At 36.1% G+C, this 22,792-nt stretch overlaps 4 protein-coding genes and 1 long non-coding RNA gene across 7 annotated transcripts; 1 reads left to right on the forward strand and 4 right to left on the reverse strand.

Annotated features, from left to right (window-relative positions):
* Positions 1-610: 610 nt before the first annotated feature.
* LOC126755589 (hyaluronan-binding protein 2) lies at positions 611-2,273 on the reverse strand. Of its 3 annotated transcripts, none has more exons than XM_050468278.1 (6): positions 1,835-2,273; positions 1,609-1,753; positions 1,421-1,528; positions 1,184-1,305; positions 905-1,089; positions 611-826 (listed from the first exon to the last, which is right to left on the reverse strand). In XM_050468278.1, the coding sequence occupies exons 1-6, from the start codon at positions 1,941-1,943 to the stop codon at positions 653-655; spliced, it is 843 nt and encodes a 280-aa protein (XP_050324235.1). In that variant the 5' UTR covers positions 1,944-2,273; the 3' UTR covers positions 611-652. The 3 variants fall into 3 exon arrangements, with proteins under 3 accessions (XP_050324235.1, XP_050324234.1, XP_050324236.1); XM_050468277.1 differs by having other exon boundaries at positions 1,609-1,756; positions 1,835-2,271; XM_050468279.1 differs by having other exon boundaries at positions 1,609-1,776; positions 1,835-1,904.
* Positions 2,274-2,402: 129 nt separating this feature from the next.
* On the reverse strand, positions 2,403-6,987 carry LOC126755580 (structural maintenance of chromosomes protein 2). Its single transcript, XM_050468255.1, has 8 exons — positions 6,829-6,987; positions 6,521-6,728; positions 5,413-6,454; positions 4,917-5,344; positions 4,710-4,856; positions 4,530-4,652; positions 4,033-4,226; positions 2,403-3,967 (listed from the first exon to the last, which is right to left on the reverse strand). The coding sequence occupies exons 2-8, from the start codon at positions 6,686-6,688 to the stop codon at positions 2,527-2,529; spliced, it is 3,543 nt and encodes a 1,180-aa protein (XP_050324212.1). The 5' UTR covers positions 6,689-6,728; positions 6,829-6,987; the 3' UTR covers positions 2,403-2,526.
* Positions 6,988-7,533: 546 nt separating this feature from the next.
* On the reverse strand, positions 7,534-9,282 carry LOC126755590 (40S ribosomal protein S16). Its single transcript, XM_050468280.1, has 5 exons — positions 9,210-9,282; positions 9,099-9,140; positions 8,864-8,995; positions 8,586-8,700; positions 7,534-7,773 (listed from the first exon to the last, which is right to left on the reverse strand). Exons 1-5 carry the CDS (start codon positions 9,219-9,221, stop codon positions 7,628-7,630), a joined length of 447 nt encoding a protein of 148 aa, XP_050324237.1. The 5' UTR covers positions 9,222-9,282; the 3' UTR covers positions 7,534-7,627.
* A 334-nt stretch (positions 9,283-9,616) lies between these two features.
* LOC126755578 (uncharacterized) lies at positions 9,617-18,516 on the forward strand. Its single transcript, XM_050468253.1, has 7 exons — positions 9,617-9,845; positions 10,216-13,067; positions 14,503-14,918; positions 14,986-15,264; positions 17,405-17,873; positions 18,035-18,162; positions 18,325-18,516. Exons 1-7 carry the CDS (start codon positions 9,710-9,712, stop codon positions 18,419-18,421), a joined length of 4,377 nt encoding a protein of 1,458 aa, XP_050324210.1. The 5' UTR covers positions 9,617-9,709; the 3' UTR covers positions 18,422-18,516.
* Positions 18,517-18,868: 352 nt separating this feature from the next.
* On the reverse strand, positions 18,869-19,812 carry LOC126755592 (uncharacterized). Its single transcript, XR_007666508.1, has 2 exons — positions 19,281-19,812; positions 18,869-19,250 (listed from the first exon to the last, which is right to left on the reverse strand). It is a non-coding gene; the product is annotated as an uncharacterized LOC126755592 (long non-coding RNA).
* Between the last annotated feature and the right edge of the window lie 2,980 nt (positions 19,813-22,792).

Raw genomic sequence — 22,792 nt, forward strand, 5'->3', positions numbered from 1 at the left:
ATTCTATTTGCCACACACACTTACCATTTTTATTCGTTGCAAATAATAATCAAATCAATTTTTCGCTAAAGTTTATTTTCTGCTGCAGGTATTTAGCGATATATTTCACTTGATTCACCGTCGTGTTGACAATCGACAGTCAATCGTCGTTGCCGTCGACGTTCGTCGTTTTCATTTTCATGTATGTCTGTCGTGTGTGTCATACTGTATTTGTTGTTGGTTTGCCAGCGCTCTGCTCACGAACCGTCCGTCTTCCATGGTGGCTCACTGCGCTGTCGATATACACAATCAGCAATCGATAACAATTTCAAAATCATAATGTGACACAAGTAAGTGTTACCAGCACCGCATCATTACGTGCAATGTTTGATGTAGCATAGAAAGCGAAATTAATAAATTTGTAAGGAAATATATGTTAGTAATATTGATTTTCTTTACACAGTAAACACAAGCGTCTTTAAAGTCATTAGTTAATGGTATTTCAACAGCTTGCTAAACAAATATTTTAATATTTCATCTAGCCTCAACGTCAAACCAAACTAATTTGCATTGACGGATATTAACCTGCGTTTATCGATTTCGATAAATAGGAAATAAAATAATTGTAAGCTTCCGCTGTTTAAATTTATTCGATTTATTTTTTGTGTAATTTTCAGCTATCTTCAACTTTGTCATTAATTATCCATGTAATCCACTCCAAATAAGGTACTATAGCTGTATAGATGCTGGGTACACCTGTTACACCACAAGTTAGTCCATGCGATACAATACCACATATGTAAGGAACATCATTCACTTTACATATTAAAGGTCCACCGCTGTCTCCCTGCAATAAAATACATTGAATACACATCGACGTCTGTAACTAAACTCTTAAAAGAAACAACGTATACTGCTTGCATACCTGACAAGTATCTTGATTATCACCCAATGCACAGAGTGTAGTTTCATCATGTGGTGGTGCCAATATTCTGCCCAAAATATTGCTACACTCTTGTTTTGTAATTATTTTCACCTCACCTTCAATCAAATTGTTTTGTAATTCCCCAGCATATTGTGTTGCACCATACCCTATAATTTGGCAGGAAACTGCAGCGCGAAGTGCGAGTTAAAGAAATAATAAGTTAAATGCAGACATATATGAGTTTTAAGCAAAAAGGTATTTTCATCAAGAAGCACTCACCACCGCTTAAATTTTTCATGTCAGGCAACGGTAAAATGCCAAAGGCATGTTTGATTAAATTCAGCTCCGGTTCATATGACTTCTTCAAGCGTGCCAAGGCAATATCATTTTGAATATTTGTACTGTCAAGTCCAATGACAACAGAAGCGCAAACAATGTTTGTACACATGTACATACATTCATAATTAAGAAAACAATTTAAGTGTATATTAAAATTTAGCAAATGGAAATACCTACGGCTGATAGTAAATAAACTTAACACGTTCGATGGCGTAGCGACTGTTATTCTGATTGGCGCTTGAGAGGTTTTCATGACCGATAACGGCTGATATGCGCGCTAACTTTCTTTTATGGGAGGAAATTATTACTTTTTAAATGTTTACAGATAAATAAATACACATATGCATATATATTTAGTTAATTACTTGCGCAAAAAACAATGTGCTGCAGTCACGAACCACCAACGATTCAACATAGCGCCACCACAGAAATGTCGAAACTCTTCAACGCCCCGTGAATTAATGGGTTTATGCAATTCTTGTATGGAAACCATATAAGGATACTTAGGTGCTGCTAAAATTTTCAATTCAAAACTTCAAAACATAAATCATGTGAACAAGCTGCCTAACCTTAAGTAAATTTAGAACTTACCATTTCCTGGATTATAAATTACTTTGCCACCAACAATAGGTGTTGCACAATTATACTCCACAAAACTAAGTAATAGAAACGCCACGCTATTAATATTCAACAACCGCATTTTAGACGAGTGTATATAACACTACTGAGACCCCATTGCAAGCTGACCAGGTCGTTTTGGTATGTTGGATACAAAGAAATTCTAAGTTATAAGAAACTCCACGTCAAACTCACAAGCTGTGCAAATAAAAATTCTGTCAACATTTGAGTGTAATTTAAAAAACAATACTTATTTGAATTGAAATTATCGCAGTGTACGCGCCATTTCGTCTGAACGCAGTGTACAACGCAAAAACAATAAATATTTTACATTTTTAGTGCTTTCAACACAATTAGAAAACATCAAAGTTGAGTGAAGCTATGAACTGTTAATGATAATTGGAAAATGTAAAGGGTTGTTGTAAAACAAAAGAAATTTTATGCGTTCTTTTTAAGTGTTACATTTAATATATAAATTAACCAGCAGACAACATTACCTAACATTTCACTTTCAGGCACACACCTGAGCTTAAAACGCACATTTATTGTATTAATACCAAAAGTGTTTATTTTTTCTTTTCTTTAGCGTGTGTGATTTGTTAATAAATTCTTAATATATAATATAACATAAACATGCAAAACGCTGCTGTGTTGGCACACGCATTTCACTTACGTCCGCGTTGCGTCAACTTCGCATTGACCGTGCGTGTAACAGCCGATACGCCTTCTTCGAATTTGGTGCGGAACAGCACATTTGCATTGTTGAACATGCCATCCTTCAGCGAGACGATAATGAATTGTGAGCCGGTAAAATGCGCCTTCAACATGTTGCCGATATTTTGTGTATGTGACATATCCAGCGCTGCGTCCACCTCGTCGAGTATATATAGTGGTGCGGGTGAAAATTTAAGCATAGCCAAAACTAGCGATAGCGCAACCAATGAGCGTTGACCACCGGAGAGTTCGCTGAGGGACTCCTTCCATACGCCGTTGAAACCGACATTTATCTCCAAACCGAACAGTTGACCTGCCTGTTTGACGGGATTAAGACGTGCTTGCGCACCCTGTAGCAATGTGCTGAATATGCTGCTGAAATTCTCATCGACAACCTTCCAGGCTTTTTCAACTTTCTCACGTTTCTTTTCGTCCATCTTACAAATGATGTGTTTTATCTTTTCTTTGTCCTGCTCAACGATTTTTTTGCGACGCATTGTTTCCTGATACTGCTCCTCTTCGCGATCTAACAGTATCATAGCACGCAGATTTATATGTCGCTCCATTTTATCCTTTTGTTCGCGCATAACGCTCAATTTATGTCCCGCTTCGATCGGGTCTTCTTTGGAGTAGTCGTATCGGGTGTTTTTCGTGCCGAAAAATTCACGATCCTCCAATATCCAAGGATACTTCTCCTCGAGCGTTTCGATTTTGCGAAATGAGTCCTTGCTATCGTTGCGCACCTTATTGACCTCATTCTCCTTTTTCTTAATTTCCAATGTCATATCTTGATTGGTTTTTGCCAATTTTTCTTTTTTAACCAACAATTGTTTTAGCTCTCTATTCTGCGAGTTGATCTTATCTTTTTGCTCTTTGATGCGTTGCTTCAATTCAGCCACCACCTTTGTGATGCTTGTACTGCCAGTACGCAGTTCTTCCAGATTCGTTTTCAGTTTCTCAATACTCTGAACCATAGAGTCGCGCTGCTCGGTGGTCTTTTTAATACTTTTATGTAACTCCTCTATTTCCAATTGTAATGTTTCGAATTCTTGTTCGCGTTTTTTCCAATTGTTGCGTGACTCCTCGGATTTCTTCTTTGCCGTTTTCATGTCCTCGGACGCCTTTTTTAGCTCGCGCTCTCGAAAACCTTTAGCATCGGCTAGCTTTGCCTCAATATCTTTGATTTTGGTGCGTGCTGTCTTTTGCGTTTCGCGCGCTTTGACAAGATCGCCTTCGAGTGTTTCGATTTGCAGCTGCATTGCCTTCATTTCCTCTTGATGCTGCTGGAATGTGCTTTGCGCCAAACGCTGCTTGCAGGCGTTCAACTCATGCTGGCGCAGCTCCAGTTGCTCCTTGATGCGATTGTAGTTGCGTGCTGCTTCTGTTGTGATGCTAGATGAGGAGAAGGAATAATTTCTAATTACTACAACAAAAAAAATATTTAAAAAAACATTTACCGTAATTTTTGCTCAATATTATGTAACTCCTTTTTGCGCGTGCCAATGTCTCTTTCCAATCTTTTAATTTCCGACAATTCAGCCAAGACATTGCTGCCTTTCGGGCGTGAGCCACCAGAAAGCGTACCCTGTGGATCAACCACATCGCCTTCCAAAGTTACCGAACGGGAGTGAATGTTGCGATGATAAGTGACCTTCAACAAAAAAAAAATGTATTTATGGAAAAATATAATAATTAAAAAAAAAATAAATAAAAAATTAAAAAATAATTAAAAAATTTAAAAAAAATAATAAATAAATTAAAAAAAAAAAAATAATTTAAAAAAAAAATAATTAAAAAAAAAAAAATTAATTAAAAAAAATAAAAATAAAAGAAAAATAAATTCATAAATTAAATAAATAAATTAATTAATTAAAATAATAAAAAATATAAATAACCAAAAACAAAAATAAAAAAACAGCAAATATTTTTCAAATAAAGACAATGTCTTACTCACCTGTTTCGCTATATTCAAATCGCGACAAACCAAGGTGTGACCAAAAACAAATTTCATTACCGGATCAAAGTAACGATCATATTCGATTAACGATAAAGCCGACTGCACATTCTCCTTACCCACCTAAAAGCAACAGGTAAAAAAAAAATCTGGCTACAGTAAAATTTTCACTTCACTTACCAAACTTTGTGCGAAATCAACCACGCTCTGATCAATCGGATGTGAAGTGATCTTGTTAAGTGGTATGATGGTGACACGATGTTGCAATTGTCCTTTCTGCAGTATTTTCTTACTCGTTATGTCATCATCCGCCACATAACTGTATAACTAAAAATGAGAGCTTATTAATAGAAATATATCACTAAATTTGGCATTAAGGGCACTTACGCTGCCACCGGCTGTCATCATTAAGGCGAGATTATTCTTTTCATCGCGCACATTAAAAAGTTTGCCGACCATACCACGCATTTTAGTGCGATCGAAATTCGGTTCAGGATCGCGATATTGCAATTCATAGCGATAGGCATTGCGTCGATCCAGTTGTTGATTTAAATCGCGTATCTCCTTCTGTAGCACATTTTTACGCTCTTGCAAAGCCTCGTAGCTGCCATCCTCATAATCAATGGCTTGCATTTTTGCGCTGAGTCCAGCTATTTCACTTTCGAGTTTATCGCATAGTTCTTGATCCTTGGCGTAGAGTGTATCCTTAGACTGTTTGTCGTTCTCACGTTGTTTGAGCACATTGCGGCAGTGTGTTAATTCCATGCTGGAAGTTTTAAGTGTTGTCTCTGCTTGGCTGAGTTGTTGTTTCGCATCTGAAAAAAAAACAGTAAACCAAAATTATTATGATCCCCCGACAAGATAAAATATATAATCAACTTACTTATTAGTTGATCCTGCAGTGAGCATGACTGACCATCATCGTCCACCGACAAACCTTTTGTCACAGCTTCGAATTTTTTCTGCGCCGCATCGTAGGCTTGCGCATCGCGCTCATCAGCTTCTTTAAGGCTTTGAAACAGATCGTGCACCTTTGACATTTGTGTTTCCTTTTGTTTTAGCGCTTTCTCATCATCTGTAATATTTTTCTCTAAAGCGCGTAATTTTTTTTGCTCTTGATCGATACTAGTTTGCGCTGATTTCAAACTACCCGCCATTTTACCTTCTTCCACGACCTGTTTCGTAAGTTCTTCTTCCACTTCCTTCAGTGCACCACCACAATCATTATCAATTTGTGCTTGCACTTCTTTGGATTTTTCGTCAATGTTTTCTATTTCAGCATTATTATCTTTGATATTCGTTTTACATGTTTCGATGCGATTATTTATTTTTTCAATATTTTCTTCAATAGAACGTAACGCCTCTTTCTGTTTCAGATACCGATAAGATATATGTATGCGTGTCAAATATTCAATGTCACGGCAAATTTTTTGAAATTCCAAATATGCTGCACGTTCCTGCCGCAACTTTTCCAATTTCGGTTCGACCTCCTCTTGTAGTAGTGTATTTGTTTCACGTACTTTGGCATCCTTCTTCTCAATTAGCTTGGTAGTTGCCTCACGCTTTGTCTCATACATACTAGTACCTGCTGCCTCTTCAATCATTGACAATATTTCTTGTGGCTTCATATTCAACACTTTGGTTATACGTCCTTGCATAATTAAAAAGTTCGGGTTATTAACATTCAATTGCACTGAGCAAAAGAAATCCGACACTTTTTTATTCTGCACAAGTTTACCATTGATTAGGTATTTATTTTTACCGCCAACAACAATTTGACGCGTAACAGAGATTTCACGACACTTTTCGTAGCCCAGTGGACATTGATTTGGATCGGAATTGTCGAAAATTAATGTAACGGTAGCCTTTGTAACACCCGCCTGACCGCTTTTATATACAAGATCTTGCAGCGATGCAGCACGCACCTGTGTTTGAAAGTTTTTATAACATTAAGAAAATCCCTAAATAAATGCTAAGAAAATAGTATATACCTGTCCCAAATTCATTATACCAAGTACAAAACATATAGAATCTAATATGTTTGACTTGCCTGTACCGTTCAAGCCGGTAATCGCTGTAAACTCGCTGTCAAAACCATGAATTTCCGTGCGTCGTCCGTAGGACTTGAAACCATCTATAATAACAGATTTAATGTACATCCTAACACTTTTATACTCCCGGTTGTATGAATATTGTAATCTGTAAAATGAAAGGAACTGAATAATGCACACAACGAATTTCAACCAAACAATTAGCGCGCGTCTTCGGCGCGCTGTGCATAAACAAGCGCTTCACTCACTTTAGTGGCCAATTGTGTTGCAGCTTATCCGTGGATAATTTTTAAACAATTTAACAACATAAATCTTCACAGTTTAGCATGCAATATTAAAATTATTATTGAAATTTTATTTCCCAAACAATAAGACAGCAACACAAATAGAAACCTTTCTCGTTTTACTCTTCCTCTTCTTACAAACAACCGTTGGCTGTGTTGCCACTTTTATTGTATTTTAAAATTGAAATGAAAAATTAAAATAATTAATTATATATTTTCACAATTTTTCGCATTTCCACCATTATTTTGAGTAATTTTGTTGATTTTCTTCTAAATAAATGATATGCTATTATGATATGTAGTACGACGAAGTCAATTGAAAACAATTAAAATCTTAAATTGAGTGCCGCGTTCATAGTAGTATGGCAGTTCGGAATCTATTACTTTAACGAATAGGGTTGTCCAAATTTATAATTAACATAAAATAATTTAACATTTTTGAAACAATGAAATTTACAAAAAAAAAATTTAAAAAAAGTTTATAATTTAAAGAATTTATTGGAATCATGCTTGGATGCCTATCGACAGGAGTGTTTGCGGTTGTTGTAGATATAAAAAAAGTCTTAAATTTTGTATATTCCTTCGCAAAAATACTTTTTAATGCATTGCCTTTGTTTATACTCGTATACAATGTGCACGGACAACTGGATTAATAAAAACTGATTTCTCTTTTTTTTTTCAAATAAAAAATTTATTTTCTCTTTTTATAAGTGTCCACCAATAACGCCTTAGAATATAACTAAATGCATATCGTAATAAATACTTAACGATATGATTTTTGGTAGCGAGCACGGGCACCTGGACCACCGAATTTCTTTGGCTCGCAACGACGTGGATCACCGACCAACAGAGTTCTGTCGTATTGAATGAGGATATCCTTGATTTCCTTCTTGGATGCTTCATCAACGTCTGAAATATACAACAAACAAAAAATTATGAAAAAATCAACGTACATTTTTAATAAAATTAAAACTAAATTTTAAATTTCTTTGTAACTCTAGCATCACTCACATATGCCTTAATTAGACTATGTGATTGGTATTTGCCTGAATCTTTAATTTACCGTGTTTTCATCTTTCGAGAGTAATTTCGTGTTACAACCGAAAATCTGGTATTAACCGGCATAAAATATTGAACAAAGTATGATATCTAACTTTAAATTTGTTTGTAAATCTAGCATCACTCACATATGCCTTAATTGGACTACTATGTGATTGGTATTTGCCTGAATCTTTAATTTACCGTGTTTTCATCTTTCGAGAGTAATTTCGTGTTACAACCGAAAATCTGGTATTAACCGGCATAAAATATTGAACAAAGTATGATATCTAACTTTAAATTTGTTTGTAAATCTAGCATCACTCACATACGCCTTAATTGGACTACTATGTGATTGGTATTTGCCTGAATCTTTAATTTACCGTGTTTTCATCTTTCGAGAGTAATTTCGTGTTACAACCGAAAATCTGGTATTAACCGGCACTAGTACTTAACTGCATTAGAATGTTTTCTTTTTATGTTCTCAAAATTTCCATAATTGTGTCTATCGAGCATCACTCACTCCTGCTATTAAAGTAGGATTGATTGGTATTTGCTTGATAAGTTATTATCCCGTGTTTTCATCTTTCGAGAGGAAAGTTATGTTCCAACCGAAAATCTGGTATTAACCGGGCTATTAATTCCTGACCTTTAACTAATTAAAATGTGTATTTTATGCTTACATTTCTGGTAGAAAGCGATCAGCGCCTTGGAGATAGCTTGACGGATGGCATAAATTTGAGCTACATGACCACCACCGCTAACACGTACACGGATGTCTACGCCAGCGAATTTTTCCTGCAAAATTTTCACTAACGTTAATATACAATGCATAGTCAATTAATTTTATCATTGATGAACATGTTTTCAGTATAGAAACTTGTTTCATTATATTCAATTTCGGGATAAGTAAGATTCATCACAAAGCTGCGCTATGGGAAATCACGGATAAACAACTCACCTTGCCCAACAACAAAAGTGGTTCCTGCAATTTATATTGCAAAACTTTGGGTTCAATTTGTTCCAAAGGACGGCCATTGACCCTCAAGAGACCATGTCCACGCTTGCAGTAAGCAACAGCGGTGGCGGTTTTCTGCAATTAATAATGTAGAATTAATTTTCATATCCCCATTTTAGATTCAATGCACGTGTATGCCATGGGCTTTTCTATTCACGATTTGCAAATTAATGCTTACCTTGCGTCCGAAAACTTGCACGGCGTGCACGGGCTCTCTGCGCTGTAATTAACAAAAAGGTGAAAATTATTTAAAAAGCCATTATATATTAAATAATTTAAGCAAACCTACTTTTTGCTGCATCTTTGCTCAAGCAACTTTGTGAAAAGACCGGAAAAGGCCATTGCGCCACTGAACTGTAATTTAACGAAACAAAATGTCAAATTCTTCGTTCAATGCAGCAGCGCACTCTTAAGTGATATTTTAAAAATTAAAGAAATAAATTATTTAAAATATTAATGATATATACATTTTCCACATTATAAAAATTAGTTGAATAAAATAAAAAAAATAGTTTTTCCTTTGTATTTCTATATATTAATTGCATTTTGTTGCAATATTTTATTTTGTAATTTTATTGGCCGTTGAAATGTAATTTGTTTTTCGCAACTTTGTAGCACCCGGTACCTAGAATAGCTGTCATTCATGTAGTCAAAAAATTTGGTTTTGTGTAGTCAAAGAAATTTAGTGCTGCAATTTTTAAATTTCTTGATTAATTTTAGTGTAATTATAAGTTTTTAAGTGCATTAATTAAAAAGAAAAATTATTTGCCTGCATTGAAAAGCTTGAAAATGTCGAGTGGACGCGAAGAAGGAGAAATCGATTCAGAGGAAGATGGTCTGCGAAAACGCATACATGAGCTTGAAAATGAAAATGCTGAATATGAAAAGATTAAACGAATTTCCGAAAGTTATGGGGATAAATATGGTACGTAGATGACCGTAGCAAAAGGATTTGTGTTTTCTATTCTTAAGATAAGTATGCATTACAATGTAAAGACCCCAAAGCTTCTAGCTAGATATGTATGCATAGATGTATGTATAGCAACATGTAGATACATATGTATTAGGGCTCGCTTGATTAGTTCTAAGAAAAAATGGACAAGGTTAATATTAAGCGATATCAGGCGCTTATCAGTTTAGTCTTATTGATGAATGTACTATATACACCTCACAGATGCGCTATTTTTTCTATAACTTAATCTCTCAAAAATCCAAAATATTTATATATAAAACACAAATTTTGCCATATTTTAATATTTTGTTTTATTTTTACATTATGTTGTGTGTGCCTTCAGGTAACATGTATAGACTGAATGAATTTAATGACTGGGAAGCTGTACAACGCGCTGGTCAAGTGCCCACCGATGCCTCCTCAATTTCTTCCGATGAATTTCCCTATCCTAAAAAGAAAAAGCATAAAAGAAATAAAAAAGGTAAATGCAAAATGCATGCGCGACGTGCAATGCAGCGCAGTCATCGTTGTACGCATCAGCGGCACAAGCACAGTAAAAGACATCACCGGAAAGAACGTCTCTTCAATCCTTACAATGAAAATCGTGGTATTGAAACAATATCTCTGGATACCACCGATAATAGTGAATATGAGAAGGATAACTACTCCATAGCTACCATGGATATTGAAAGTACAGATGAAAATGCTGGTGACATAACATTACCGTTAAGTCGTGAGGAACTCCGTTTGGCACTGGGACGTGGTACGACTGAAAGGAAAAATAATCTCTGCTCATTAAAAGAACGTTTGCAACCGGATAAATTTATTTCATTAGACAACATGGAAAAGATACAAATATTGGAAGAATCTGCAGCGAATTCGAATGATGCCGAAAATGTTGTAGAAATCAACAGTGATAATTCCATTTCAATTGAAGAGCAAGAATTGCGTTTAATTGCGCTTAGATCAGCGATAATGCGTAAACATGCGACACGTAAAAAACGTAATGCCGAGATTGCCTATTCGCCAACCGATTTTGATGACCTGCTGGTTGAACCCGTCAGTTCAGTCGATACGGATATTGAGGAATTAGAGGGTGATATGGAAATAAGTCCGGCTAGTTCACCCCGCTTGCTACTCAGTCCCATACAGTGTGACGAAGAACAAAATAGTAACATTAGTTTGGACACTGTGGAGAATCAAGTGGACAATAAACCTGTCGATATGGAATTAGCAAGTAGTGATGGCGAACAGGAAGACAACAGTAAGAATATGATCAACACCGATATGTCTTATGCACAAATGCACGATATACCGCTACCAGCTGGTCTACCAATAGATAGTGGTGTCAGTATGCCTATGGCATACAATTATGCAAGTCATGGCAATCACACGATGTCCTACGATATGTATATGCCGGCGTTGCATTACAGCACGCCACTGGAGTTGCCAACGCCACTGTTGCCAATGTCTGCCTTAGCAGACACAACCCAACCCCCGGGTACGTATGACATGACGTCACGGAATTTCAATAGCAGTGACGAGGTCACGTGTGTTAAAGATGAGCTTGCCATTGAGCCTGACAGAGGGAGCCTGTCGCCCAAATCATCAACTATGGAGATTATACAGCAAGAAGACACACAAGACGCTCCGGAGGATTGCAGTGATGAAGAAGAGGCGGAAGCTTTGCGCGCCTTATTGCTATCTCAGCGACAAATGGCGAAAACCACAAAATCGAATGGCTTGATACAAATACGTAAACAATCGCCAACGCATGCGCAAAAAACAAATGAGGATGACAAAAGTGCTGAAAGCATCATAAAATCTAATGCTAAGCCCACGCCTACAGAGTCGATTTTGAAAGAAGCTGTACGCCGTTTAAAAGTTAAAACATTTGAAAATGTTGAGAATGCGCATGCGCAGGATTATCAAGCCGAGTCTGATACGCATGCGCCACGTTTGACGATAAAAGCTTTTGCGCGTTGCAAAGACATTGACGAAGAAGTATTTGCGCATGCGCAACCACCGCATATAGCTGAGAATGCGACAACAGCTTTTAAGGTACAATCAACGAACTTTAATAACGCATTTAGTAATCACGAAGAGAGCTTACAATGCAAGAGCACTCCCGAAATTTTGGGCTCACAAACGAATTCGCACGAAAATGTTGCAACATCTGCACCCATCAAGCGGCGCTTGGACAATATGCAGGCGGTAGAACAAAAGATAACTGTAAAAGAGCTGACAAAGATTGCTGACAGCCTACACTCATCAGAAGACAGTAATGGTTTGCCGTTGCAACAAAGCCAAAGAACACATCACACTTATGAAACGCAAGCCAAGAAACAGAAAAAGACTATGGAAGAGACAAACCATGCGCCTGCCACAGATTTGAAGGACTTTCAAGGCGAAATGCATACAAAAGAGATTAGTACACAAGAAGGCGATCCCAATAGCAGTGGTGAGAAGGAAAACAAAGAGATATCCAGCGCAACGAAGAACAAAAACGAAAATGCTATTGCCAAAACTGTGAAGGTGCTGCCGAAGAATAAAGTCAATGCTCCACTCACTACAGCGAAAAACGTAACAGCACCGCCTAAAATTAGCGTAGCACCACCGTCGAAGGTCATAAAGCCACTAGCGCAACAGTTGAAAATTGTAAAGCCCAACAAAGTCATCAATAAAAACCTAGAAGTACAGCAGCGCACACAAAAGGCGGATAATCTCAGCCTGCCGAAAAAGCCTGACGCCAGCAGCCAGCCATCGCGCATACTAACACCCACCACGCTGCCGAATATAAAGGTTAAAAAACTCATCATACGTGTAGGTGACACGGATTCCTCCTCGGAGGACGAGGAGATTATACGCAACCAAACTTTGGAACGTTGCATCGGGCTGGCGACCGCGCGCACCAACACACCCGATTCGCTGGCTAATGTGCTGAACGAGAATGTCTACGGCGGCAAAGCGTGTAGCACGCCAACGGAAATGGCCAACGCGCAAACCAATGATGACCTCTCCAATGCATCTTCAGCTAAAGACAACATCGTTGGCGAAGCCTTCGAAAAGAAATTGGAAAATTTCCTCAAAAACATACGCTCCAAAACGCTACAGACAAGCGAGCACGCTGAGCATGCGCATGCGCGTGTGCGTAAGCTTAGCAGCAGCAACGGTGCCCAAACGCGCACACCCACGGTGCGTATGCGCAGAAAAGCAGCGCGTTTCATATGCTTTCTAACATCTTTGTACTCTGAACAGTGCATTTTAAGTTTGCCACGAAGTTTGTAAGACCCATAAGACCCCTTAAAGTATATAAGTGATCAGCATGAGGAGATGATTCGATTAAGTGAAAAAGGACCCTGACATATCCAACATACGTCCTGTGTACAATGAATGTCCGCAAGACATTGGCCACCTTTTTGCATGCCCCGCCAACCCTACTTATCTGACACCCTTTTCCCTTTGGTCCGAACCCGTCGAAACAGCACGTTTCTTGTGCCTCCCGTTAGATGACGTCGACGACAACTTAGATAATCATCATAACCATCCCAACGGGGATTGAATTTCCGTTAAAACAACAACAACTTAGATAATCCATTCGATCCTAACGGGGAATAGAAATCGTTAAAACAACAACAACACTAGTCGATTAAGCTATATCCGTCTGAATCTCCTCAGTTCTAGAGAAATTGTACGGAAATTTTGTACACGTCTGCACGTCTGCTTCTTGTTAAGAAGCACCGAATCCTATAACTATATATTCACTATAACATACTTCATCGTTCGGTAGTTTTCGTAGAAACCATGCATGCCGTGACCTGCTTGAAACAAAGCTGCCTCCTAGGAATATCAGGAGAACATTACTGTTGTTGTTGTTGTAGCGTCAAAAAATATTCCTGTTGTAGTTTACAGGAAAGTTATCGAGTTGACAGTCGTTGATCGGATAAAAATCCGGGTCTGTTCCGGTTACTTGGACCCGACTATCATGTGGGGTTCGACTAAATTTCGGACGCAACCAATTCCCGACAGTCCCTGTACGCCACTCATAGTGGAGCTATTAACACCTTTATTGACTCCCTCCTAGTGAATTAATTGGAGTCCAAACACCACCTAGCTCGAGTTGCAACGTGGAATAAGAATAATCCTACCGTAAACTCGTTCTGGGTATTGTAGCAGGTTAAATTCCTACTAATTTAGAATAGTCGCTGGCATAGAACACCTATGATGCACTCAGTCCTCGCATGACACTAATCACCTCTTTGAAACTCTCCTCTCCCTATGGTCTGAACCTGCCGAGCAGCTCGTTTCCTGTGCCTGCCATTAAGAGATTTCTATCAAAGTTAACTTGGTCCGATGAAAATCCAAGTCCGCTCCGGTTGCATAGACTCTACTGTCATAGGATCGATCATATAACTGTACAAACATCGATCAAAATTAAGTCCAAGACATAATTACAATTTTCGAACATATAATTGAGATACATAGACTGCTATAGCACGAAGCTGCCTCACAAACTGTTCGATAAAGTATAAAAAATACACCTGTGAAGGGTATTATAGCTTCGGTGCAACCGAAGTTAACATCTTTTTCTTTCTTTTATTTTTTCTTTTCTTACGTTTCCTACTGATAGGCCGTACGCAGTCTTCCCATCGCCTCGCAAGAGGAATACAAACGGTTAGTGCATCGCATGAAGATACTGGAAAGGCAAAAGCAATTAAAGAAAATGCAAAACAGCCTAATTGAGGATGCGGAAAAGTATACGAAAACCAAGAATGAAAATGCGAAGAATAATGTGCGCAACTTCGACGATGCCAAGGCACACAACAGCGCCTACGCTAATGTCGAAGTTACCAGCAGCGCCACACAGACCTGCAGTGAAGAGCCCAGCGCAGTTTCTGAAAAGTCCGTAGAAATACATTCCGAAAAATCCACGCCGAACAAAAGTTTAACCGTCACGCAGACGCCGCCAACCGCAACACCGCCTCAAAACCAACAGGCATTAACGGATAAGCTACGCTCCTGGGAAACTATTTACACCAGCATTAGGTAACATTGAGTCTATGTAATAGTTTTTAGTATCTGCAATTAATGCACTTGCTGCCCATACTTCTAGTAATAATATCATAAGCAGACTGGACAAATCGCTGCAGCTGGTGAATGAAGCGAAGTCGGCGAAAATCGCCAAAATGCGTCATGAGCAGCGGCTGAAGGAGTTGCGTCACGAAATGGAGCAGACGCAACGGAAAATGAAAGAAGAACAAGTGAAAATAACACGCATACACCCACAAATATGCGCCAGCAACGAATTGATTGCGAAGTTGAAGCAGAAACGCGCCAAGGTGCTGGAAATGGCTGTGAAGTTGGGCAAGAGTGTTAAGGGCGATGATTATAGGTATTATAACAATTCGTTTGCAATGTTATTTATTACGCTGACATACCGTTCATACTACATACGATACTTAGTACCATATTGACATTGTATAGTGGTGTGGATTTTTAAGTGCATGCGCTGTTTTCTCGCAACATTAATTTATTTTTATATGCATTCTGGCAATATTTTGCACAAAAAGTAAAATTTGCTCTCCTGTTTGTCTGTAATACCGTAAAATAAGCTGGGTAGATGTGAGGTTATGTACTTATATATAATCTCTTTTTAAATGTCATCTCCAATAGATATCTCAGCTACTAGAAAAATATGAAAACAAGTGTCCTTACAACAATAATACAAATTCTAGGTATAGTTTATACCCCAAAAGGGGCAAAAAAGTTCTTATATTCTCTAAACTGTCGTACAAAGTTTGTACTGAAATTTTCGAACTTGAGTGAGATGTCTGAGTAAAGCTTAGTAAAACAGTTGTACCTTGCACATTGTAGTTCTGGATCAAAATCGGCTGAAATCGTTTCATAATTTGTCATAGCCCTCATATATCGAGTAGAATTGCTTTTATTCTACTTTTTTGAATGTTTATTTATTTATTTTTATTTTATTTTTTCATTATATATTTTTTATTTCGACTTTTTCGCATTTACTTTTTAATTATTTATTTTGAATTAATTAATTCTACTTTATTTATTAAAAATTTTTTTTAATACATTTTTTTTAATTTTTTTTATTTTTTTTTTTTTTTTTTTATTTTTTTTTTATTTTTTAATTAATTTTTTATTTGTTTCCATTATTGTTTGCTTTTCGGTTTAAGTTTGTTTTTGTAATTTTTCTATATTTTTTGTAGATTATTATTATTTTATTTTTTAATCTATTATTTGTTTATTTATTTATTTAATTTTTTTTATTTATTTTATTACTTTTTTGGGTCTAGTTTATTTTTTTAATTCATTTTTAAATTTTTTTTTATTTTTTTTATTTATTCTTATTTTTGGATTATTTTATAATTTTCACATTTATTTTTTTTACAAAAGATGTTTTTTTTTTATTAATTTTTTAACTTTAATTTCTTTTATTAATTTTTGTTTTTACTTTTTTTGTAAGTTATATATTTAATTTTTTCTTTCTTTTTTTAATTTATTTAAAATTTTCATTAAATATACTATATTTTTTAATTTTGTTATATTATTATTACTTTAATTTTTTGCAAAATTTGTTTTCAATTTAAATTTTTTATTCATTATTTGTTTAATTTTATTGATATTTTATTTTTAAATTAAGTTATTGAAATATTTATTTTTTGGTGTTTATTTATTTTTAATTTGTGTTTTTTTTTAATAAAAAATAAATAAAATTGTTGTAATTTTTAATTAGCTCTTATTATTTGGACTTATTCCTTTTTTAGATATTGTTTTTTCTTATTCCTATTTTGATATACAATTTTTATGATACATATACAATTTATTTTTTTTTTGCTTTTTAATATTTTATCATATTTACATTTTTTTATTTTTATGTTGTTTAATTTAATATTTAATATTTTTGTCAAATTTTTTAACTTTTAAACATTTTTTAATTTTTTTTGTTTTATTTTTTAGTAGCTCTTTTTAATATTTTTTTAATTTTTATTTTTTTTTTAATAATTTTAATTTTTTTTAATATATTGTTTTTAATATTTTATTTATATTTAAAGTTTTTTAATTTTATTTTATTTAATATTTCTTTTTGTTAAAAAAAATTATTTATATTCTGTTTAATTTTTTTAACTTTTAATCATTTTTTTATTTTTTAATATTTTATTTATTTTTAATAATTTTGTTTTTATTTTTTAATATTATAATTTTGTATTTTAGTAATTTTTTTTTTAATATTTTTTTTTTATTTTTTAATATATTGTTTTTAATTTTTTTTTTAATATTTTAAATTTTTTAATATTATTTTATTTTATTTTTTTATATTTTTATATGACCTTATATAGTATAGATCGGCAGTTGTATTGCTATTATAATGATATGACCATTTGCTTTGAGCCATTACATGTTTGCCATATCCATCCATACTTGTTATTTGCCAAATTCTGCTTAAAATAAATAAGAAGTATTAATTTTTCACAAATCCCCACTAATTGCTTGCTTTTATTCCTCTGTAGATTAAATAATGATTTGAAAAATGAAATAGCGCATAAAACAAAAGGATTGGCCACGCATATAAAACTTGTTAATTCAATCAGATATAGTGATCTAGATGTGTTAGACAAAATGCCGGCAGCCAAATCGCCGGACAATAGTACGAATACTGTGAATGCGCCACATAATCAAAACGCCTGTGATAAACTGGTCTCAAAGCAACCGCCACTAAGGGACCACGATAAAAGCAAAGCGTGTGAAGCGCATGAAAGTGCTGTGATAATATTGCCAACGCACGCAGCCAGCGAGACAAGAGCCGATGCTGAAGCCGAAGCACAGGTATACAAGCAAAGCAATGCCCAGGAAGCGATCGAAAGCTGTGATAAGCAGTGTGTAGTGGAGCCAGCGTCGAGCCTGGAAGCTGCTGCCACATGCATTGAGAAGGCGTTGGTGGAGGAAGAACAACCGACACCGTGTGCGAGCGGCAAAGAAGTGCGTGCCTATTGTCTTGAAGAACTCTCTTACAAATTAGTAGCTTTTATCATGCAATACAATATTACATTAACATACATACGAGTATATGCATAAATTGTAGTATCTAAAAACTCATAAAGAAATTCCTTTATAATAACACAATTATTGAGTATGTTTAGGTGCTGGACGAGGACTGCGCGCCGGCGGCAGAGAGCATGACAACGTTGAAGACGGAAGTGGTGTTGCAGCAGGGACGCACACTGCGTGACTACGTGTCACCGCTGCAGCACTTGCGCAGCGAAAGTGGGTGGGTATTAAGCGTGTGTTGTAAGCAACTGAATTTACTTACTTTTCATATGTATTATCTATTAAAATAATCATGACTTAATTAATTACTTACAATTGAATGTGCTGCATTGTATATTTTGCATAAATGGCGTCATCATCTAGCGTTGTATTGACTTTGCAGAAAATGGAACCCGAACGATATTATCTGTCCGTACGAGTTGATGGGCCAATGCGAGGACAAGGACTGCAGTTACAAGCATTTGAAAATGTGCGCATAGAAAAAAAGAAATGTCGCTAGAAATGCTGGCAGCTGGTGCAGCGTGCCGCAAGTGTACGTAAAATGTAGATAATTAAACGCAAAAAAATAAAACAACAAGTTTAACAAAATAAAGGAGTACTCCGAATAGAAGTTGCCTCATAGGTAAGTTAAACCACTCAATTTAGAATTATACACAGATCGTGTAGCGCGTCCACTCGATTCTTAACTATACCACTTGCATAATTTTCTATTGAAATTACATGTTTTTGTTGTGATAAAAGCATTTTCAATAATTTTTGATTTATTATTTGAGTTGGTGGTGTGTGGTGAAAAGTTTTTGCTAGAAATGCAGCACAAAGGTCTGTTGAAACTAAGGCGCGCATTTGCGTAGAAATCTTAAAATTATTTAAGAAAATGTAATATAGTAAAAATAAATATATTATTTTTTTTTTATTTTAAAAAATTGTTAGCGGTCAACATATTCATCACAAATTTTTATTATTTTTTTTTTAATTAGAGGGTGCCATATTGTTTTTACGCATAAGTTTTATGCAACTAATGGAGCCTTTGCTGTATTTTAGCAAGCTTGCCACATATTTTTTTGTTTTTGATTTTTGTAAAAATTAAAAATAAATTTAAGATATTATATAATAATAAAAAAAGAAAAATATTGTTTTATAACGTTGTTATAAGAAAAATTGTTTACAAAGTGAAATAAATACATAAGTGCTATAAAAAATGGTATTTTATTTAATTGGCGGGCTTACTACTACTTTCTACTACTACTAATACTTTCTACTACTACTACTACTTTCTACTACTACTACTACTTTCTACTACTACTACTACTTTCTACTACTACTACTACTTTCTACTACTTTACTACTACTACTATTACTACTTTCTACTACTACTATTACTACTACTTTATACTACTATGTAGCCTTCACTCTAACGAGGACATCAACCAGCTGGGCAGCGGCACCTTCCCAATTAAGGGACCGAACATTCCAGGTGCATGCCCTCAAAGGGGGGGTCTCTCATCCGAGGCTGTCGATTACTTTTCATTGGTAGTGTATTTTACGTGGCGGGTCCCAAACCCAGCGCACAACCCTGTGGAGGAGATGATTCGCCTTAAAACAGATGTTCTTTGCCTACCCAGAGGATACTTGGTCTAGGATCGGAAGTCGTGAGCTGCTTGAGCCATTTGTAAAATAATCGTTTCTGGCCACTTCAAAGTGAATGGCAATCAAAGAGCTTTCCTCACTTGCAAGAACTTCTACACATGACTTCGTCCTCCACTACTACTTACTACTTCTCACTTTTACTACTATTACTATTACTATTACTACTACTACTTACTATTACTACTACTACTTACTATTACTACTACTACTTACTATTACTACTACTACTTACTATTACTTAACCGGAATGGGCCCGGCTTTTTTATACGCACAAGGGCTGTCAACTCGGCAGAACTTTGCAGCTACGACAACAACAACTTTCCGCCTTCTAAGAACATCAGAAAAACCTCTTCTTGAGTTCGTCAACGACATTGAGCAGTATGCCAACCAGACATTTGACGCAACTCACTTCAGACAAGCATTGACGGTCATACACACTGGATTCATTAACACCCTCGCCGACTCATTTTCAGTGGATGGCGTATTTGTAGTGAAACCACCACCAAATGCAGACGACGAACTCAAGTTGCTGTGTGTAACAAGAGTGATCATAACGCAACTTCGTTCATGGTTAAACTCTCACTTATCCAGAATCGACCCCGATATACCAAATATACATATATCCAGCATACAATGAATCCCCGAATAACTCCAACCACCTCTTTGCATGTACAGTAAACCGAACTCATCTAACACCCCTCTCCATATGGTGCGAACCCCTCGAAACAGCACGTTTCCTGGGTTTAGTGTTTGATGACTTCGATGACAACCAACCGGAACCTTACCACCCAAGTGCGGATTAGGTAACGACGCTAAAGCAACAAATACTTTCCCATCCCGGATATAAACCGGGTCAATTCTGGTCTCTTGTGGGAATTGGCTTACTACCTACCGATCCGAACAGGGTTAGATCGCTTAGTGGTAATGAGTTTAGCCAAGGACGTCCGTCTGTTCGTATATGCCCTAACTAGTTCTTCAGGTTTTGAGATATCGATCTGAAATTCATCGCTTTCTCCCCAAGAAGCTGCCCATTTGTCGCCGATGACAAGCGCAGAGATAAGCATTTATGCAGATGGTGGTGACTTTTCAGTAAAACTGGTCTGATTTTCCCTCACAGTGTTGGCGTGTTCTCAAAAATGGTTGATGGTCTTTAATTGGACTTTATTCAATGACAATGAATTCTCTCGAAAATTTTTCGTTTTTGCTTTTATATTATCTGATTAACCACCCTTCGGTAATTAGCTGGAGGTTCAAAAGCTCAACATTCACCTGATTACCCAATGAACTGTGTAAAGCCAAGCAAAGGTGGGGTTTCACTGAAATCAAAAGAAGGACATGACTCAACGTTGCCTTTACGCAACTAATTGGATTGATTTGTTGCACTAAGCACAACATAAAAGCTGAAGTGCTAGCACGTTTTAGAGGCCGTATTTGGAAAACGTGCGGATTGTCGCATGTAACGGACAATCATACACATTTAAATGTGTATGTATGTATGTACTTGCGTCTATGCATTCAGTTTAAGGTGAGTTCACACAGTGTATTGAAAAATTATACAACAGAAGAGAAATTATTCTATTAAACTACGAAGTTGGTTAAGTTTCCATACATTTGGGGTCAATAAAGCTTTTGGTTAATAATCTTTTTGTTTACATTATTAGGTCAACCCTTTTGTTTACATTTAGCCAAGACACAAACCTTTGTTTACATTTTGGGGTCAATTGCCCTTTTGATTACCTTTTATGGGGTTAATGACCCTTTTGCTTACATTTAGCCAAGACACAAACCTTTGTTTACATTAATGACCCTTTTGTTTACATATTATGGGGTCCATGACCCTTTTGTTCCCATGTTATGGCTTCAATGGCCATTTTATTTACATTTAGCTAGAACACAAACCTTTGTTTACATTTTGTGGTTAATGACTCTTTTCTTTACATTTTATGGGGTCATTGACCCTTTTGCTTACATTTAGCCAAGTCCACAACCTTTTTGAGCAAGGCAAAGCTACAATCTTCGAAAAAAGTGTCTACTTCCTTACTGCAAATTTTGCACCCGTTTAAGGCATTATTATGTATTGTAGTTTGATCATGCAGTGAGTTCGTCCAAGGTGATCTCACATATAGTTCATTGATCTCCGTTGTTATACAACAATATACCACCTGCATACATATGTAAGTATGTAGATATGTATATTTATATATTCAAGCATGCATTTCTTTATAAATATAGTATATACATATATAAATATAGTACCATGGTACATGTAGTCTAGTTTATTATAGTTTTGTAACATTTTGTAAGTCACTGTGCCAAGCAAGTATGTATGTACTAACATAAAACGATGTTTGAATAAAAACCTGTGGCAAATTAGCTACACACAATCTATACATTGTACAATTCTTAATACGTACTTTCCGACTTTGTTGCATCGGCAGCATGTGACACCCCCTTATGACAGCGCTGCAAACAGGAGCACACATATATGCATACATACATGGATGCTTGGGGAGATTTTCACAAGTATCCGCATGTAGTACGTGACATTCTACCAATCACTCCAATAATATATGCATACCTGAATAATTGGTACGAGGAGCGTTCGGTGAACTACTAAAAAGGTTTTTTTTTGTTCACCGTTTGCTGAGGGCTGATCGTCAACATAAAACAATGCAAAATGTAAACTTCGGCTGCAACGAAGCTATAATACCGTTCAAGAGTGCATTTCTGACGGACATGACTAAATCGACTCAGCTCATCAATCTGATCATTTATATATGAAAAGTCCCCGGCCTAACATAGTAAAACATACTTTTTTTGACAAAATTCTTTTTTTATTTAACATATGTAGTTCTCTTCATGGGTGCTACATTGATTATAGCGACGCTCCAACTTTTCGATATGAAGTTTGTAGTACGATTTGTCCTTTGCTTCAAAATAGGCTTCAGTTTCGGCGTTCACCTCTTCATTCTTCGAACATTTTTTTTCCAACGAGCATTCTTAGAGGTCAGAGAACAGGAAATAGTCGATGGTTGCCAGGTCTGCAGAATACGGTGGATGTCGAGGCAATTTGAAGTCCAATTCATGAATTTTCGCCATCCTTTTCACTGACTTGTGATACGGCACATTGTCTTGGTTGGAAACCGAACTTTCTTTATCTTCAAATGTGGCCGTTTTTAGGCGATTTCGTCCTTCAAACGATC

The sequence above is a fragment of the Bactrocera neohumeralis genome, chromosome 4 (assembly GCF_024586455.1).
Source record: "Bactrocera neohumeralis isolate Rockhampton chromosome 4, APGP_CSIRO_Bneo_wtdbg2-racon-allhic-juicebox.fasta_v2, whole genome shotgun sequence".
In the NCBI taxonomy this organism is placed as follows: domain Eukaryota; kingdom Metazoa; phylum Arthropoda; class Insecta; order Diptera; family Tephritidae; genus Bactrocera; species Bactrocera neohumeralis.

What these genes read in the sequence shown, in the direction of transcription:
- LOC126755578 (XM_050468253.1), top strand. Translation starts at nt 9,710, where the DNA reads ATGTCGAGTGGACGCGAAGAAGGAGAAATCGATTCAGAGGAAGATGGT. An exon ending in CCCAAACGCGCACACCCACG is followed by an intron (nt 13,068 to 14,502) that starts GTGCGTATGCGC and finishes TCCTACTGATAG; the next exon opens with GCCGTACGCAGTCTTCCCAT. An exon ending in CGTGTGCGAGCGGCAAAGAA is followed by an intron (nt 17,874 to 18,034) that starts GTGCGTGCCTAT and finishes GAGTATGTTTAG; the next exon opens with GTGCTGGACGAGGACTGCGC.
- LOC126755590 (XM_050468280.1), bottom strand. An exon ending in TGCAAGTTTTCGGACGCAAG is followed by an intron (nt 8,996 to 9,098) that starts GTAAGCATTAAT and finishes TATTAATTGCAG; the next exon opens with AAAACCGCCACCGCTGTTGC. An exon ending in CACTTTTGTTGTTGGGCAAG is followed by an intron (nt 8,701 to 8,863) that starts GTGAGTTGTTTA and finishes AAAATTTTGCAG; the next exon opens with GAAAAATTCGCTGGCGTAGA.
- LOC126755580 (XM_050468255.1), bottom strand. Translation starts at nt 6,688, where the DNA reads ATGTACATTAAATCTGTTATTATAGATGGTTTCAAGTCCTACGGACGA. An exon ending in TGATGACAGCCGGTGGCAGC is followed by an intron (nt 4,857 to 4,916) that starts GTAAGTGCCCTT and finishes TCTCATTTTTAG; the next exon opens with TTATACAGTTATGTGGCGGA. An exon ending in ATTTGAATATAGCGAAACAG is followed by an intron (nt 4,227 to 4,529) that starts GTGAGTAAGACA and finishes TTTTTGTTGAAG; the next exon opens with GTCACTTATCATCGCAACAT.
- LOC126755589 (XM_050468277.1), bottom strand. Translation starts at nt 1,943, where the DNA reads ATGCGGTTGTTGAATATTAATAGCGTGGCGTTTCTATTACTTAGTTTT. An exon ending in AATTTATAATCCAGGAAATG is followed by an intron (nt 1,757 to 1,834) that starts GTAAGTTCTAAA and finishes TGAAAATTTTAG; the next exon opens with CAGCACCTAAGTATCCTTAT. An exon ending in ATAATCAAGATACTTGTCAG is followed by an intron (nt 827 to 904) that starts GTATGCAAGCAG and finishes ATTTTATTGCAG; the next exon opens with GGAGACAGCGGTGGACCTTT.